The sequence below is a fragment of the Medicago sativa genome, chromosome 5, assembly GCF_051527215.1.
Source record: "Medicago sativa cultivar Bolivia chromosome 5, Bolivia_mono, whole genome shotgun sequence".
Lineage (NCBI taxonomy): Eukaryota > Viridiplantae > Streptophyta > Magnoliopsida > Fabales > Fabaceae > Medicago > Medicago sativa.
The window spans coordinates 30,116,086-30,133,170 of NC_140753.1; the positions used below are offsets into that span (position 1 = coordinate 30,116,086).

The 17,085-nt window shown below is 38.5% G+C and overlaps 2 protein-coding genes and 1 pseudogene across 2 annotated transcripts; all 3 read left to right on the forward strand.

Moving 5' to 3' along the window:
- Positions 1-3: 3 nt before the first annotated feature.
- LOC146921666 (uncharacterized) lies at positions 4-2,291 on the forward strand. Its single transcript, XM_085714994.1, has 4 exons — positions 4-159; positions 753-1,412; positions 1,569-1,792; positions 2,161-2,291. The coding sequence occupies exons 2-4, from the start codon at positions 1,028-1,030 to the stop codon at positions 2,206-2,208; spliced, it is 657 nt and encodes a 218-aa protein (XP_085571120.1). The 5' UTR covers positions 4-159; positions 753-1,027; the 3' UTR covers positions 2,209-2,291.
- A 7,013-nt stretch (positions 2,292-9,304) lies between these two features.
- On the forward strand, positions 9,305-12,148 carry LOC146921667 (uncharacterized). The gene has a single exon (XM_085714990.1). It carries the CDS (start codon positions 10,535-10,537, stop codon positions 11,948-11,950), a length of 1,416 nt encoding a protein of 471 aa, XP_085571116.1. The 5' UTR covers positions 9,305-10,534; the 3' UTR covers positions 11,951-12,148.
- Positions 12,149-13,106: 958 nt separating this feature from the next.
- Positions 13,107-16,077, forward strand: LOC146921668 (uncharacterized; annotated as a pseudogene).
- The last annotated feature ends 1,008 nt before the right edge of the window (positions 16,078-17,085 follow it).

Here is a 17,085-nt window from a genome sequence, read left to right on the forward strand (position 1 = left end):
CATTATAATTATTATTTTCCTGCATAATTTCACACTTAGGCATCAATTTTTTCAGTGAATCAGAAGGGGAAAGGGAACGCGCTTTCTCTTCTCTCCCAACCAAGCTTACAAATCTGATCCACCACCACCAGACAGCCACCACACGTCCACACCAAATCTGTATGCTTTCTCTTCTCTTCTCTTTCATCTAGTATGCTTACAAATCTGTTGTGTTGTGTTGTTCGGATTGTGTTTGTGTACGAAGAAGCTGGAATGGGTTTTTTTGAGAAAATTATAATTGGTTCTTAATCTCATGATAAAATATGTGGTTATTGTCTTGTCTTGTTGCTTTATTGTAATTCGTAGGAAAGTTTAAGGCAAGTTTGTGTACTGAGAATTTATTTAAGCGGTGGAATTTAAGGCTTTATTCGTAGGAAAGTTTAAGGCAAATCTGTTGTTGCTTTATTGTAATTCGTAGGAAAGTTTGTGTACTGAGAATTTATTTGAGCGGTGGAAAGTTTGGAATTGTTAATTTAATGAGCGGTGGAAAGTTTGTGTACTGAGAATTGTTCTGTTGTTGCTATGTTGGGTTTGATGCTAATCTAGTAGGAAAGTTTGGAAAATTGACATTAATAAAAAAAAACGTAGTATATGTTGTTGGGTTTTGGACTATCTCAGTATGACTTTATGAACACTAGAAAGCTGAACTTAATAATAACTCAAAAGGATTGTTCTGTTCCTGATCTTGTTGGTTTGATTCTTGCAATTAACAGGTTGGAAAAGTTAAGATGAAGTATCAAAGAATCGATACTATTTTCAAGAGGAAGGTCGTTGATATTCAAAGAGAAGAAGTTATAATTTCTTCATCCGAACCTGAACAAGTTCATGAGAATCCAATAATTGAAGAAAATGAGTCTCGTCCTTTAAAGGTTAATAGAGTTGATCCAGATGACATTGAGAATTCTTTAGAAAGGGATCCAGGAAAACGTATTCCAATTTGGCAATATCCACCAAATCAAAAGGATGCCATCCGAAGAGCGTATCTAAAATGGGGTCCTTATCAATCAAAATTAGAAAACTATCCGATGTCCGGTATCGGGAAAGCACAAAGGCGGTTTCAATCAAAATTAGAAAACTATCCCATGTCCGGTATCTAAAATGTGCTCATCGGTTGCAACTTGCCTTAGTTACTGCAGCAAGAGAAGTTGCCTCAATTCATCAATTCTTTGAGAAGCTGGCTTTTGTTGTCAATGTTGTTGGTTCTTCTACTAAACGCCATGATGAGTTACAAGCTGCCCAATCAAAAGAAATCACAAATTTGTTAGAGACTGGGGAGATTGTATCTGGTAAAGGTAAAAACCAAGTTGGTACTGTGAAAAGAGCTGGAGATACTCGTTGGAGTTCACATTTCAACTCTATTTGTAGCTTGATAAGTATGTATAAAGCAACTTGTACAGTTTTGAAAATCATTGCAAAAGATGCAAAGAAATTTGCCCAACGTGCGGATGCCGATAGTTCTTACAATTACTTAAAGTCTTTTGATTTTATATTTATCTTGCATTTGATGAAAGAAATTATGGGGACAACAGATTTGCTTTGTCAAGCCTTGCAAAAACAATCTCAGAATGTTGTTAATGCTATGCTTTTGGTTCGTTCAACAAAAGCTCTTATTCAAGATTTGAGAGAAAATGGTTGGGATAAGTTGTTTGCCAATGTGGTGTCTTTTTGTGAAAAGCATGATATTGAGATTCCCGACCTCAATGATTGTCATTCAACAACAAGATTTGGGCGTTCTCGCCTTGAAGAGAATCAGGTAACAATAGAGCATTATTTTAGAGTTGAAATTTTTTTTACTACCATTGACAAACAATTACAAGAGTTGAATAGTAGATTTAGTGAGCAAGCAATGGATTTGTTGACTCTAAGTTGTGCTTTGTCTCCTGAGGATGGATATAAAGCTTTTGACATTGACACTATATGCACTCTTGTTGAAAAGTATTATCCCATGGATTTTAGTTATCAAGAGAAGATTAATTTGCCATTTCATCTTCGACATTTCCTTTTTGAGGCTCGCCAATCATCAACTTTCAAAAATTTATCAACTATTCAAGAATTATGCTCATGTTTGGCTGCCATCATTCCTGTCAGTGGACAACCCCAAAATTACTTGTTGCTTGATAGGTTGTTGCGTCTTATTATGACTCTTCCGGTTTCTACAGCCACAACTGAAAGATCTTTTTCGGCAATGAAAATTATCAAGTCTAAGTTGAGAAACAAGATGGGACCTGAGTATCTAGCAGATAGTATGTCAGTTTATATTGAAAGGGGATTTCAAGGCACTCGGAAAGCGTAAAGTGCATCTTTAGGTATGTAATGAACAACTTTATTATATTATGTAGTTTCAATATTGAATGATCGATTTTTGGTTTATTACGACTTAAATATGTTGTGTTTAATATGATTTATATATTTTAGTTTATTTTGATGGTGAGATGGCGGCCACCCCAAACTTTTTTGTCTGGCTCCGCCAGTGAATGCAACTCAAATCACCAACACAAGATTCACAAAACTCAAAATAGAAAATGCAAATTTTCTCTGGCTATGCTTCAGCACCACTAGGCATCACACATAGCCACTTGCTGAACAACCAAAGCACATGTCTAATACAATTAGAGGCCTCACAACACCACTAGCTATACCTCAACTGATTCCTCAAGAGAAAAAGTAAACCCAGTACCTTAAATCCAAAATTTAACCTGCATAATTATGCAGAACAGTTACGTCAGGCATCTGCAGCAGGAGCACCTGTCACCACCACAACTGCAAGACTACCAAACTGATGAAATATCCTCGTGGGACAGCATCTCCAGCACTGAAAATATGCCTAGACAGTCGCTACTATCTCCCCTGAATAACTTGCAGCCAAAGTAAAAACAATGCGGATTTAAATTCACCAACAGAATAATAACCACTTTTTTTGAAGAAGCTAAATTAATCCACTTAAATTAACACCGGAGAAAATCGAACTTGAGACCCCGAGGAGGAGCACACTCCCAGGTTTCAGGCCAATACCACTAGGCCAACCCAAATGGGTTAAATAATAACCACTTGATTACATAATTTACCACCACTTTGAGTAGGGGTGGAAAAACGGACCTGATCCTCCAGACTCGCCCGTTTAACCTATCATTTTAGGCGGACTGATTGAGGTTTTAAGTCCCACCCCTCTAGTTGGTCCGCCTGCTTTATCTTGTTGAAAAAGCGGGTTGTGGCGGGATAGGGGTGTGTTTGACCCTACCACCTCAAGTTGGCCTATACCACTCTGCCCCGTTTTTTACCGTCTAATAGTGGGTTGGGCGGGAGTATGTGACCACCTATACAAACTTCAAATCACAAATCAAAACTACGACCTACACCAACATCAACAAGTGACAAGGGGAAAAAACGCCATCAGGAAAAAAGCTTTCAATCCACCACACTCGCCCAAATTCGATAACCAAGCAGATTCATCAAATTCTACCTACTAACCCCAAGTACTCCAAAAGATAACAAGGTTTGACAATTTTGAATGAAGGCAATTCAAGTGCACATTTTAATATGTTCTACCAATGCTTCCAATGGAAACTCTATAAGGTTTCTTGCCTTCCATGCATGCAAACCAAATTGTGTTAAATTTATTTTATCTCCACGTCACTCTCCGTTCCTATTAGGCCGCAAAATGAAGAAGATTTTGACAACCATCATTATGAAATATTGAAGCCACCCCAACCACTTTTGAACCGCATGATAAATTATCAATCTTACTAAACCGAACCAGTATGTTTCATTTCCATTCCAGTACTGCTAGTCTAGTCACAATTCGTGTTTTTTTTTTCATTTGGTTAGGTTCAGTTTATTTTTAAAGGGTACTTTGACAACCGAAAAAAAAAACTAGCAAAAACAAAAAGATAAATGGAATATTACTCAAAGATTTTGTACTTTAAGCATTAAGCTTTTCGTCAAGCTTGGTCACCTTCTCTGAATGGTTGTGAGAGAGGTGAAGATTTAGATGAGATGAAAAAAAGGGTATTTTGAAAAATTTGTATGAAAAGGAAATTTTTATTATTAAGATTAAATTTAAAATTTGGGTGTGACATGATATTTTTGGTGTGTTACTAGAAAAAAATCTTAATATTTTAGTTTGCATTAAGCACTTCAAATTTTAAAGACAGCCTTGGATACTTCAGATTTTGTTAATATCAAACCATCCTTTCAAAAAGATTAACATCAAACAAAATCGTAATTAAATATGTCGAGAAATGACTCAAATTTTGTGTTTTGGGTGAAGTTGAAATTGTGACATGATTTTTAGATAGGATTGAGAGGAAGCTGATGGAAGTCAAATCGTAATACAATTTAGAAAATTGTTACACAATTTTGGTATAAAGGTGCAGTACAATACTATGTATGAGCTTTATCGTAGCACGATTCTGACAAATCGTGATACGATTTTGTCTGAATTTGAACAGTATATAAGCACTCTTTGACCCATTTGGTGGGTAAGCTTGGTGGATCTCATGAGAACCAAATGAGGGAAGTTTTAGGGCATTTAGGTTTTGATGGTCTTTGAGTCATGAGGTTCAAAGCTTCAAGATGTACGTCTTGGAGAACCCAAAGAGGGACTCTTGGAATAAGGTTGGTGCCTTTTAAGAAGAGATTCATGGGGTTGGGAAACACATCAAAGGAGAGTCTTTTGTGAGCAACTTGGGTGAGTCTTAGAAAACTAAAAGAGAAGATCCTTAGGAAATCAAAGGCTAATGGTTGATTCTCTTTTGAGGGTTGAATTCTAAAGTTGGGAAACAATTGAAAAACATTTTGGGTGAGTGAAAGTTCATGGGAAGAGATTGAGAAATGGCTAGAAATTAGGCTTGTTCTTAGAGAGTTTGTTGAAACTATTTTTTTGTAACCTTTCGTATCTCTTTGTAAAGAACTCATTGATAATGGATTATAGAGATCAATCTCTCCTTCAGAGTAGGTCATTGTTGGATCGAATTGAGTAAACATTTATTGGTGTTGTTCTTTTGGTCTACTCTCTTTATTTTGTTTATTCTTTAGCTTGATTGTGGTTTTGCTTTACACTTGATTTCTAGATTAGATCTAAATTGTTGCTCTTGCTTATAGTTATTTTAGTTATTGGTTGTCGATGATACTTGTCCCACAAATCTAAATTTAATTGATGTGAGATATGGAGTTACCGAATTCACAACAAAATATCACTAAAAACCATAATTAAATAATTTTTTTAATCCATAAAAATATGTGTAAAAATATAATGAAAATTCACTAAATCAATTAAAAGAATTTAAAAAAAAAATGGTAAGTAAATGTGGGTATGGATGGATGGACTGTAAAAAGCTTGTGAAGGCGCGCTTTTGAAACTTTTTAAGTACCATGGTGTTGTCTCTTTTAAGTTGGTGACACGTATAAGAGAAAAAATGCTTATTTGTCACCACTACAACCACAAACACATGTATAACACCCCAGCTTCTTCCAGAACAAGCCACACACACGCTCACACACTTACAACCATAAGTAAATAAATACACTTTCACTCAACACTTACCTTCCACATTGCTCATACATCAATTATTATATACAAATATATTGTTACACGCACGAGTATTATATATTAGTATTTCACATTTGAAGTAAGGAACAATAAGAAGACAAGATGAGCGGTGGAGGGTTTGAAGCTGAAGAAGAGATGAACAATGGTTGTTCAACCCCTACGAGGTGGGAGTGCCAGATACATACAGCGTTGGTGCCACCTCCACCACCAAAGAAGAAGCCATTTTCATTTGGAAGAAGGAAAAAAGAAGCTCCCAAAAATGGCTATTTTCAACCACCTGAAGATGATCTTGAGCATCTCTTCTATATTTTGCCTCCAACATCTACTCGTACATATTACAACTAATTAACCACTATTTTCCTAGGGTATAACGTATAGATTATAAGCAAGCTAGGTTTACTTACCAGCTAGCTATCTTAACCACTTTTATGTTTTTCTTTTTGGATAACCGTAGGTCGGCTTATTAAAAAATTTGCTAGGTCGGTGTAGGATATTTTTATGTAAATATATGTGCACTAGTTTTGATATATTTCATAGTGCGTTTGAATGTAGGATATAATTGTATGTTTTTATGGCTTGGGCTTGTGTAAAGTTGTTACTAATTAACTACTGGTGTAATGTAATATGTGTAGTTTCTTCTCGCTTCAATTCTTCTGTTACTTTTCTCGGGTCAAGAGTGTAATTCAATATCAAATTATCCCTAAATTATTTAATTTATCTATCAAATTGGTCTATGATACTGTGAAATAAATGTTATAAACTAAAAAAAATGTGTTTCAAAATTATTTATTAATTTTGTCTATTTGAAATGAAGTTTCATCCATGTTGAACGTAATCTTTAAGGTTTTTATACAAAAGTGTTAAAAATCATTTCAAATTCTTTAAGGTGTAGTGATTAAATGATGGTGTTGTTGTTGTTGTTTTGCTTTTTTTTTTTTTTTTTTCTCTTCCGGGTTTTTATGAATGTTGATGAAGGTGGTGTAAAGATGATGAAGAAGAAATAGAAGGAAGAAGATGAAGAATTTTCTAGATTTTTTTTCTTCTGGAGTTGTTGTCTTCTCGTTTTTTGGTTTTGGTCCTTTTACGAATTTTGTTTTAAGGTTTTGGTCCCTCTAACTTTCCAACTCAGCATCGAGGAACGACACATATGCATCATTTGTCATGTCACACGTTGTCACGTTAGCTGTCGTTAGAAACATATGCGTTTATGTAATAGATGGTGACGACAAGAACCAAAAAGCAAAACATTTATATCTTAAAGAGGTTGTTTTAGAACAAAAAAAAATACATAGACGAAAACTAAAAATACACGAATTTACAAGGTCGGTTTTCATATTTAAACCTATAAAAATGCAAAATATTTATACCTATAATCTCAATTAAAAAATTATTAAAAAAAATTAATCAAAATTAAATTTTTATAAATTTATTATTCATAAGCCTATCTAAATCTTAGTTTTATCATATAAAACAAGTACATGTAAAACGCAAATGATTTTTATACGCTCACAATCAAAATTTCAAACTCATTTAAGGACACTTAAAAAATCATATTAGCCAATGTTTCCAATAATAGTAACATATTTCATTTTTTGTAAAATAAAAAAAGTAACATTTTTCATTTCTACGATTCTTCATTTGTAAATGTGTGTCTAAGTCATTTAAATTAAGTAGGGATGCAGTATAGTCTTAACTAATCTGGAGAGTGTGTCATACCCCAATTTTTGACCTAAAGATCGTACATTCATACACCGACACGCGCCCTTTGACCTAGATCAATCTCTGTCTTTTCGCTAAAAATTTGGCAGAGAGGTATTTTAAAATACCTCATGTTAGATTCCGAGTCGGCCCCTTTTCTCTCTATATCTTTTTATTGGTCGTTATCTCCATCTTTTATCTTGTTTAAAATTAATTTGTTTTTCTTGTTTAAAATTAATTTGTTTTTTATTAATTTGTTTTTTAAGTCATTCTTTGTTAATTTTTTTTTAGATAAATCCAAAAGTCTGCATAATTTTTTTTTTTTGTTTATTTTATTTTATTTTTATTTTGTCCATAAAATCCAAAAAAAAAGTGTCCTCATCCATCCAAGAAAGCTGTCACGCGCCCCAGTTCCAATCGAAACAGCCTGTCACGCTATTCATCATCCAAAACTGATGGGCATTCTGTTTCTTCTGGATCCCAATTCAAGTCCAGGTTCGTTCATGTTCCGCAAACCTCATCCTAATCCAGCACCGGATTCCCTGCATTCCTCTCCAAGCCACGAAACTTGTGGCTTCTTCGTAACAAACCCTAAGTTCACATCCAGTATTATAAATACAACCTGCACACACAGAATGAAGGGGACCAACAGAACACGCAAGAAGGAACCTGAAGACGTACAAACCAGCAGAGACGAAAATCCCAATCGCACAACACAACATAACAGAACAGACGCAACACAACGCTGCAACGGTCACGGACACGAAGCCAACGCAACAAATCTAGTCCGGCACAACACAAACCGAATCGGCCAAAACTCAAGAGGGACAGGACCGAACTAGAACCGATTTCCATTAACTAAAAGGTAGTCTTTTTTTCATCCCTTTGTAGGTTTAGGGTTTGTTGATTTGGTTTAGAGGTTTGTTAAGGTGAAATTCAGGGTTAGGGAGTAGGAATAAGCATAACAAAAATCAATCAAAAAAAAGAAGAGGGTAGAAGCAGTTAAAACGAAAAAATTAAAAAAAAGAGTTTACGACGGCGGCCCCGACACCTGCGACGGCCGGCCGCCGCGCTACCACCTTCCATCACCCTACCTGTCGTCGGAACCTGGGTTCTTGCTTGAACCCCGCCGGAATTTTGTTATGCTCTTGAGCAAAGATGAACAATAGAGAGAGAACAGAGCGATAGGAGAAAAGAGGAAGATAGAGAGAGAAATCTGTGTGGAAGTGAATGAAAAATCAGCATACAGCCTATATATAGTACCCACGACCCAAACCCATTGAACCGACCCATCTGCAATACAAACCGACCCGGTTCATTTTTCCTTAAGCCCGATCCTTTTTTTTTTATTTCTACACCCCCATTTACTGCATGCACCCCCCTTTTGCATCATTTTTAATTTTATTCATGCATTTTAATTTCTCTTGCATTTTTTTCTTTTGCATTTCATTATTCTTATATTTATTAGACTAGGCTGCATACCTATCATTTGTTTATCTATTGCATACATATTTATTTTGTGTCATTTATTTCTTAACGTATGGAACTCGGAATGTACATATAGGTTTGATGTAAATAATTCAAGTGCATATCTTAGAATGTATGTTTAGGTTTTAATGTAATTCATTCATGCATCTTTATCGCTTTTGCAAGTTGTTCTCGTCGGATTTTAGACTGTAAATATAGGCTTAATGTAATTTACTTATTTTCTCGCAGACCATAGAATGTATTAATAGGGTTTTTGTAATAGCCTAGGTGCATGTGTGCGTGCGTGTGTGTATGTCTCTATCTTTCATGCTTGCTAGCTTAGGTTAAAGGTCCTAGTGGTGGTCCAACGCCACCATAAGGTACCTACGCGTTTATTTTATGCTCCGTTAGTTTATTTCTTATTCCAATTATTTGAAAACAACAAAAACATGCAAATAGTTCAAAAAAAAAATCACAAAAAATATTTTTTTTTTTAAATAAACCTTGATCCTAAATCAAGTGACGTTTTTTTTATTTTATTTTCTTAATCAAACTTCAATCAATTTAATCATATTTCAAGTCATTTTTTTTTATATTAAAAAACACAAACAAATATTTATTTTGCCACTTGGCTTTTCATTTTTAAAACCATTTTCAAACTAATAAAAAACACACAACCAATCAAACGTCAGTTTTCTAACCCCGAACTACGAGGTTTTGATCCCTCACGGGTACGTAGGCAGAGGACTTTGTCCTTCCAAATCAATAAAATGTAGATAATTAGGTCCTCTTTTTTTTAATCACTTAAAATTCCTTTTTTCCAAAATAAGCAAGTTATAGCACATTATTTAAATAAAACTAAAAGGTTCCCGTAGAGTACTACGGACATAAAGGGTGCTAATACCTTCCCTTTATGTAACCAACCCCCGGACCCCCAATTTAAATAATTTTTTTTCAAAAGTCGTGAAATAGTTAGTGAGTCAATAAGCTAATCAAATAGCCTTGATCTCCGAAAAATGACGCGACAGAAATGGCGACTCCGCTGGGGACCCCCCTAAGTGGGTTGAGCCTAACTTGGTCTTATTTAATATTTGTGCTATAACTTGCTTAAAAATAAAATCGAAAACAAAAAAAATAAAAGATGGAAATACTTGTATATGTTCTCTCTTCTTCTTCCTTCTTTCTTAACGTGAGTGGTGAGATAAGTCCTACACCCGGACTTGAGGGAACTTAAGATAGGATCGGGTATAATCATAGTTTCCATGCCAAGAGTACTCTTCGGTATTGGTACATGTGATAACCCACTCAATGGAGGGATCTTGGAGGTATACTTTTGTCGTCGTGAGTACTCGCGTATGGCATGTTACTTTCAAGTGACCGTCGAAGTTGAGAACCTTTAGTCACCTTTAACCCATCTTGGCCTTTTAGGACGTAGTGCGGTGGCTAGTCGAGAGTACTCTCGTATTGGTTGACACGCGATACTACACCCAAACGAGACTAACCGATGAATATTGTTGGAACGAGAGTACTCTCGTCGCCTAACAAATATTCGGACGTGGTTGAAAACTTTGGGAACCTTGATAGAACCCTTGTTACATGTGCAAATGGAAACCTTAGTCCTTACCAAATGGCGTTGTTATCCCTAAGCTCCAACATTGTATATCTTGAACCTCATCATGTTTCCTTGCATAATCATACATCCATGCATTCATTCATGAAAACTTTTTCCATTCATCAAAATATTGAAGGACTTATATTAGTTTTATTGTAAACATTGTAGATATGACTTTTAAAACAAGGAAGCTTAAGCAGTATAGCTTCAGGAAGCTTGATCTTGTAAGGTTAAGGGATCTAGGGAATAAGGTGAAATGCTCGGACCGTTTCCATCAGGACCATGGGAATCTCCTCGGTATTGTCAGGATGAAGGTTGACGAAGGACTCCTTGGCACATTTGTTCAGTTCTATGACCCAGAGTATCATTGCTTTGGTTTCCCAGAGTTTCAATTGGTTCCCACTCTAGAAGAATATTCTTTTTGGATTGATCGACCAGTGCTCAACCAAGTACCTTTCAGTGGTCTTGAAAATCCTCCCAAATTCTCAACCATCGCCGAAGCTCTCCATTTACCAACTACAGAAGTGAAAGACCATATTACCACTAATAGCAAACTCTTAGGTCTCCCTACCAAGTTCCTTTACGAAAAAGCCGACTATTTCTACAGAATGTCCAGTGCTGACGCCTTTGATGCCATCCTTGCCTTACTCATTTACGGCCTAGTGCTCTTTCCCAACCTTAACAACTTTGTCGACATCCATGCCATTTCAATATTCCTTTCAAAAAACCCTGCTCCCACTTTGTTAGCCGATACCTATCACTCCATCCATGAACGTACTCTAGCGGGTCGTGGACTTATCAAGTGTTGTGCACCATTGCTCTATAGATGGATTACCTCTCATTTACCCCGAACTCCTCGTTTCACCACCAACCCAGATGGCCTCCGTTGGTCAGAGAGACTCATGGCCCTTACTCCAAATGAGGTGGTGTGGTATGAACCAGCTTACGACAAGGGAACCATCATTGATAGCTGCGGGTTGTTCAACAATGTACCGCTCATGGGCATGTATGGAGGAATTAGTTATAATCCGGTCCTTGCTAGACGCCAGTTTAGACTCCCCATGGAAGGAAAGCCTCTCAGCATTCATCTGGAGAACATATATTACCACAATGAGAGTGACATTGCGGGAATGAGGCGTCAAATTGCACGAGCTTGGCACGCCGTCCGGAGGAGAGACAGAGGCCAGTTAGGAAAGCGGACGGGGGCCGTCCATGCAGACTATACGCAATGGGTTATTGATCGATCCACTGACTTTGGAATGCCTTATAAGCTCACCAGGTTCTTGTCCGCAACTACTCCAGCGCCACCCATGCCGATGACCCTTGAGACTGAAAGGGAATATCAGAAAAAGATAGCTGAGTTGATGGAAGAGAATGCAAGAGTGACAAATGAGTATAAAGAAGTAGTACGCGAGAATGAATGTGTAATGGGCCTACTGGAACAGAAGGATTGGGATATCAGCGAGTTGAAGAAGGAAATTGTTAGATTGAATGAAGAGAAGGAGGCCATAATTGGCCAAATCCCGGGACATAAGAAGAAACGAAGTGCTTTCTTTGCCAACACATGTTCTTATCCGTCTCCCTAGAATGATCAAAGTTTCCTCCAGAGTTGTTTACTGTCTTATGTCTTATATTTTATATTTGTAAGTCTATCCCTTGGCTTAGTTGTTAGAAAGGGAATTATCTTGTAAAGTTTTATATTTGTAAGTCTATCCCTTGGCTTGGTTGTTAGAAAGGGAATTATCTTGTAAAAACTTTATTTATTAATGTTTAAGTTGTTTGTTTACAAATTTGCTTTATATAAGTCCTTCGGTAAATAAAAATGTGTCTATTTTTGCATAAAATCATGCATCATTTTGCATTCCATAGTTTCAAAGCCAGAGTCTCACACAAATTTTCTTTTCCAGAAGGAAAAAAGTCAGCTCGTTTCAAAAGGTGGCCCCACGTATCATCTACAAGCCCACCCGCACTATCTACACTCGAGCAAACGTTAAGAAGAAGATGGATTATCTCGAACAAGAAAATCGAGTGCTCCGCGAAGAGGTGTCAACCATGCAAACTAAGATGGACGAGATGGCTGAAGTGATGAAGACAATGGCAGAAGCACAGGCTCGAGCTCAAGCACAAGCTGAAGCACAAGCTCAAGCACTCGTTCAAGCACAAGCTCAAGCACAAGCTCAAGCTCAAGCACTGGCTCAGGCTCAAGTACAAGCTCAAGCACAATCTCAGGCACAAGCACCACCGCCTCCTCCTCCAGTCAGAACTCAGGCCGAAACCTCCGCCTCTGCAGCTGCCTCTGCTACCCCTGGATGGACAATATGTGCAGATACTCCGATGCACTCTGCTTCGCAACGTTCTGCACCTCGGTTCTCGCCTTTCACTGCCGGCGAAATACTCCGTCCCATTGTGTGTGAAGCTTCAAGTTCTATGCCAGAAGGTCGTTCTTGGGGCGTGCCAGTTTGCCTCAGTGAAGTATTCCGCCCTATCATGACCGAAGTTCCGATGCCTACTCGTCAAAATGCAACTCATGTTCCTCCATCTCTGGTAGGAGCTCCTCCAGCCGCTATGACCTATTCGGCTCCGGTGATGCATACCATTCCACAAGAAGAAGAGCCCATCTACCATTCAGGGAATATGGAAGCCTATGATAGAATGAATGACTTGCAGCAAAAATATGATGAAATTCAGCGAGATGTGAAAGCCCTCCACAAGAAGAAAGTATTTGGGAAGACTGCTTATGATCTCTGTCTGGTGCCAAATGTTCAAATACCCCACAAGTTCAAAGTACCAGACTTCGAGAAGTATAAGGGAAAATCCTGTCCTGAGGAACATCTAACAATGTATGTGAGAAGAATGTCTGCCTATTCCAAGGATGATTCAGTCCTTATCTATTTCTTCCATGAAAGTTTGGCTAATCCTGCCTCAAAATGGTACATGAATCTAGATAAAACAAATATCCAAACTTTCCAAGATCTGTGTGATGCTTTTGTGGAACAATACAGTTACAATGTGGATATGGCCCCAGATCGAAGTGACCTACAAGCTATGACTCAGGGAGACAAAGAAACATTCAAAGAGTATGCCCAGCGGTGGAGGGATGCCGCTGCCCAAGTCAGCCCGCGCATAGAAGAGAAGGAGATGACCAAGCTCTTCTTAAAAACTCTCAATCAGTTTTATTATGTGAATATGGTCGGAGGTACTCCCAAGGACTTTGCTGAGATGGTTGCTACGGGTGTACGGCTGGAAGAAGGAGTCCGAGAAGGACGTTTAGTAAAAGAAGGGACATCTGCAAGTGGAACCAAGAAGTCTGGGAATCACCTCCCGAAAAAGAAAGAACAAGAGGTCGGTATGGTGACCCATGGGAGACCTCAACAAAATTACTCAGCCTATCAACACGTTGCTGCCATCACACCTGCTGCCAATACCATCCAACCACCAAATGGCCAACCTCAATTCCCACTATATCCACAACAACCTCAATTCCCACAATATCCACAACAATCACAATACCCTCAACAATATCCTCCACAACAATATCATCATCCACAACAATATCCTCCACAACAATACCCTCAACAATATCCCCAACAACGTCCATATCAACAACAACCCTATCAACCACAACATTCTCAACCACGAAAAATGCAAATTGACCCGATTCCCGTGTCACCTATGCAGAATTACTCCCAGGGTTACTCAAAAAGAATTTGGTCCAGACCAGAGCACCTTCTCCAGTGCCAGAAAAATTGCCAGCATGGTATAGACTTGACCAGACTTGTGATTTTCATCAGGGAGGCCGAGGTCATAATATCGAAAATTGCTATAACTTTAAGTATGCAGTTCAGAAGCTAATCAATGACAAGAAGATAACCTTCACAGACTCAGCACCGAATGTTCAAACCAATCCGTTGCCAAACCATGGTACCACAACTGTCAACATGATCGAAGATTGCCAGAAGACTCATCTCATCCTGAACGTCCAACACATCCGGACACCTTTGGTCCCTATACATACCAAGATGTGTCAAGCGTCTCTCTTTGAACATGATCATGCCGCCTGTGAAGTGTGTCTTCTAGATCCTCAAGGTTGTCAGAAAGTAAAAGATGATATTCAAGGACTTTTAGACCAAGGAGAACTTGTTGTTGAAAGAAAGTGCGATGATGTATGTGTTATAACTTCAGAGGAGCCTTTGGAGATATTCTACGACAGTCGAAAGTCAGTTGCTGCTCCTCTAGTGATCTGTTTGCCTGGTCCGATGCCTTATGCTTCTGAGAAAGCCATTCCTTATAAGTACAATGCCACTATGATAGAGGACGGTCGTGAAGTTCCAATACCACCTTTGCCGTCTGTAGGGAATGTCGCTGAAGTCAGTAGAGTGCTAAGAAATGGGCGTATTGTTCCTGTGGTGCTCCCAAAGAAAGCTAGTGCTCCGATAGTCGAGGAGACCCAAGCTAAAGATCCCAGTGCAGTCAAAGATATCGGTCAGTCTAGTGGGACCAATGCAAATTCTGAGATTGATGAGGTTCTAAAGCTAATCAAGAAGAGTGAGTACAAGGTGGTTGATCAACTGATGCAGACTCCATCAAAGATATCCATAATGTCGCTACTGCTGAATTCTGATGCTCACAAGGAGGCTTTAATGAAGGTCCTGGAACAAGCTTTTGTGGACTACGATGTGACTGTTGGTCAATTCGGAGGAATAGTGGGGAACATCACTGCATGCAACAACCTGAGTTTCAGTGATGAAGAGCTTCCGAAAGAAGGAAGGAACCATAATCTGGCTTTGCACATATCTGTGAATTGTAAAACCGACACTTTGTCAAATGTGCTGATAGACACCGGTTCGTCTCTAAATGTGATGGCCAAAACAACTTATGACCAGCTCTCTTACAAGGGTACACCTTTGAGACGAAGTGAGGTAATGGTAAAAGCTTTTGATGGTTCGAGGAAGGATGTCCATGGGGAGGTGGATCTGCCTATTACAGTTGGGCCGCAGATCTTCCAGATTACATTTCAAGTGATAGACATTCGGGCATCATACAGTTGCTTGCTAGGTCGCCCTTGGATTCATAAAGCTGGCGCAGTAACCTCTACATTGCACCAGAAGCTGAAGTTTGTGCATAATGGGAAGCTGATAACTGTGAATGGGGAGGAAGCCCTGTTAGTAAGCCATTTGTCGTCTTTCTCTTTTATCAAGGCCGACAGTGTTGAGGGGACGTCATTCCAGGGACTTGCCGTAGAAAAAGAGAATACCAAGAAGAGTGAAGCATCTATTTCCTCTCTAAAAGATGCTCAGAGCATAGTGCAAGCTGGAGGATCTGCAAGCTGGGGGAAGTTGATAGAATTGCCAGAGAACAAGCGTCGAGAAGGTCTGGGTTTCTCTCCGTCAACTGATTTGCCTTGGAATATCGTCGTGCCAGCAAGAGATACTTTCCACAGTGCGGGCTTTATTAATGCCCTGTCAGAAGCCAATGATATCATTGAAGACAATCCTGAGGGGATACCACGAAGCTTCGTAACTCATGGAGGGTCTAGCCACAATTGGGTCGCTGTAGATGTTCCTTTTGTTGCTCACTTGTCCAAGTAATGCATTTGTTTTTTATGCTTTTTCAAAAAAATCCTTTCGCCCCGCCCCAAGCGAAAGTGAATTTATCTAGGGCCATTTGCTTCAAAAAATTATCATCAATTAAATAAAAATGTCGTTTTGTTCCCGACTTTTGTTTTATTTTTTTTCTTTTGTGCTTTTTTCTGAAAAATGGTAATACAAAAAAACCAAAAAAATATAATCACCTTCGAAAAATCTGCATTTACTTATTTTCTAAAATCATCAATCATATGTGCAGATTAAACATCAATGAACCCTTTGAACAACATACCCCCATGATCTCTCCCAACTTTGAATCCCCTGTTTATGAGGCGGAAGAGGAAGAGAATGAAGAGATTCCCGACGAAATCTCTCGGCTACTTGAACAAGAAAGAAAAGTCATTCAGCCTTATGGGGAAGCAATAGAGGTGATCAACTTGGGTACTGAAGAGGACAGGAAAGAGGTCAAGATTGGGGCATCACTTGAAGCAAGTGTCAAGAAGCGAGTGATAGAACTTCTCAGAGAATATGTTGATATATTTGCTTGGTCGTACAAAGATATGCCAGGCCTGGATACTGATATTGTGGTGCACCGTCTGCCGTTGAAGCCTGAATGTCCACCAGTCAAGCAGAAGTTGAGAAGAGCCCGTCCTGATATGGCCCTCAAGATTAAAGAAGAAGTACAGAAACAGATTGATGCAGGTTTCCTTGTCACATCAGAATACCCGCAGTGGCTCGCCAACATTGTGCCTGTTCCGAAGAAGGATGGTAAAGTCAGAATGTGTGTTGATTACCGTGATTTGAACAAATCTAGTCCCAAAGATGATTTTCCATTACCTCACATTGATGTATTAGTTGACAACACTGCAAAGTCCAAAGTTTTCTCCTTCATGGATGGTTTCTCCGGTTACAATCAGATCAAAATGGCACCAGAAGATAGAGAGAAGACATCTTTCATTACCCCTTGGGGCACTTTTTGTTACAGAGTAATGCCGTTTGGGTTAATAAATGCAGGTGCTACTTATCAGAGAGGTATGACTACTCTTTTCCACGACATGATGCACAAAGAGATTGAGGTTTATGTAGATGATATGATTGTCAAATCGGGTACTGAAGATGAGCATGTCGAGTATTTG

Coding starts and splice junctions, on each gene's coding strand:
- LOC146921666 (XM_085714994.1), top strand. CDS start 1,028: ATGGGGTCCTTATCAATCAAAATTAGAAAACTATCCGATGTCCGGTAT. Junction 1,413..1,568: donor CTCTATTTGTAGCTTGATAA/GTATGTATAAAG, acceptor TGGGGACAACAG/ATTTGCTTTGTCAAGCCTTG. Junction 1,793..2,160: donor CTCGCCTTGAAGAGAATCAG/GTAACAATAGAG, acceptor GTTGCTTGATAG/GTTGTTGCGTCTTATTATGA.
- LOC146921667 (XM_085714990.1), top strand. CDS start 10,535: ATGACTTTTAAAACAAGGAAGCTTAAGCAGTATAGCTTCAGGAAGCTT.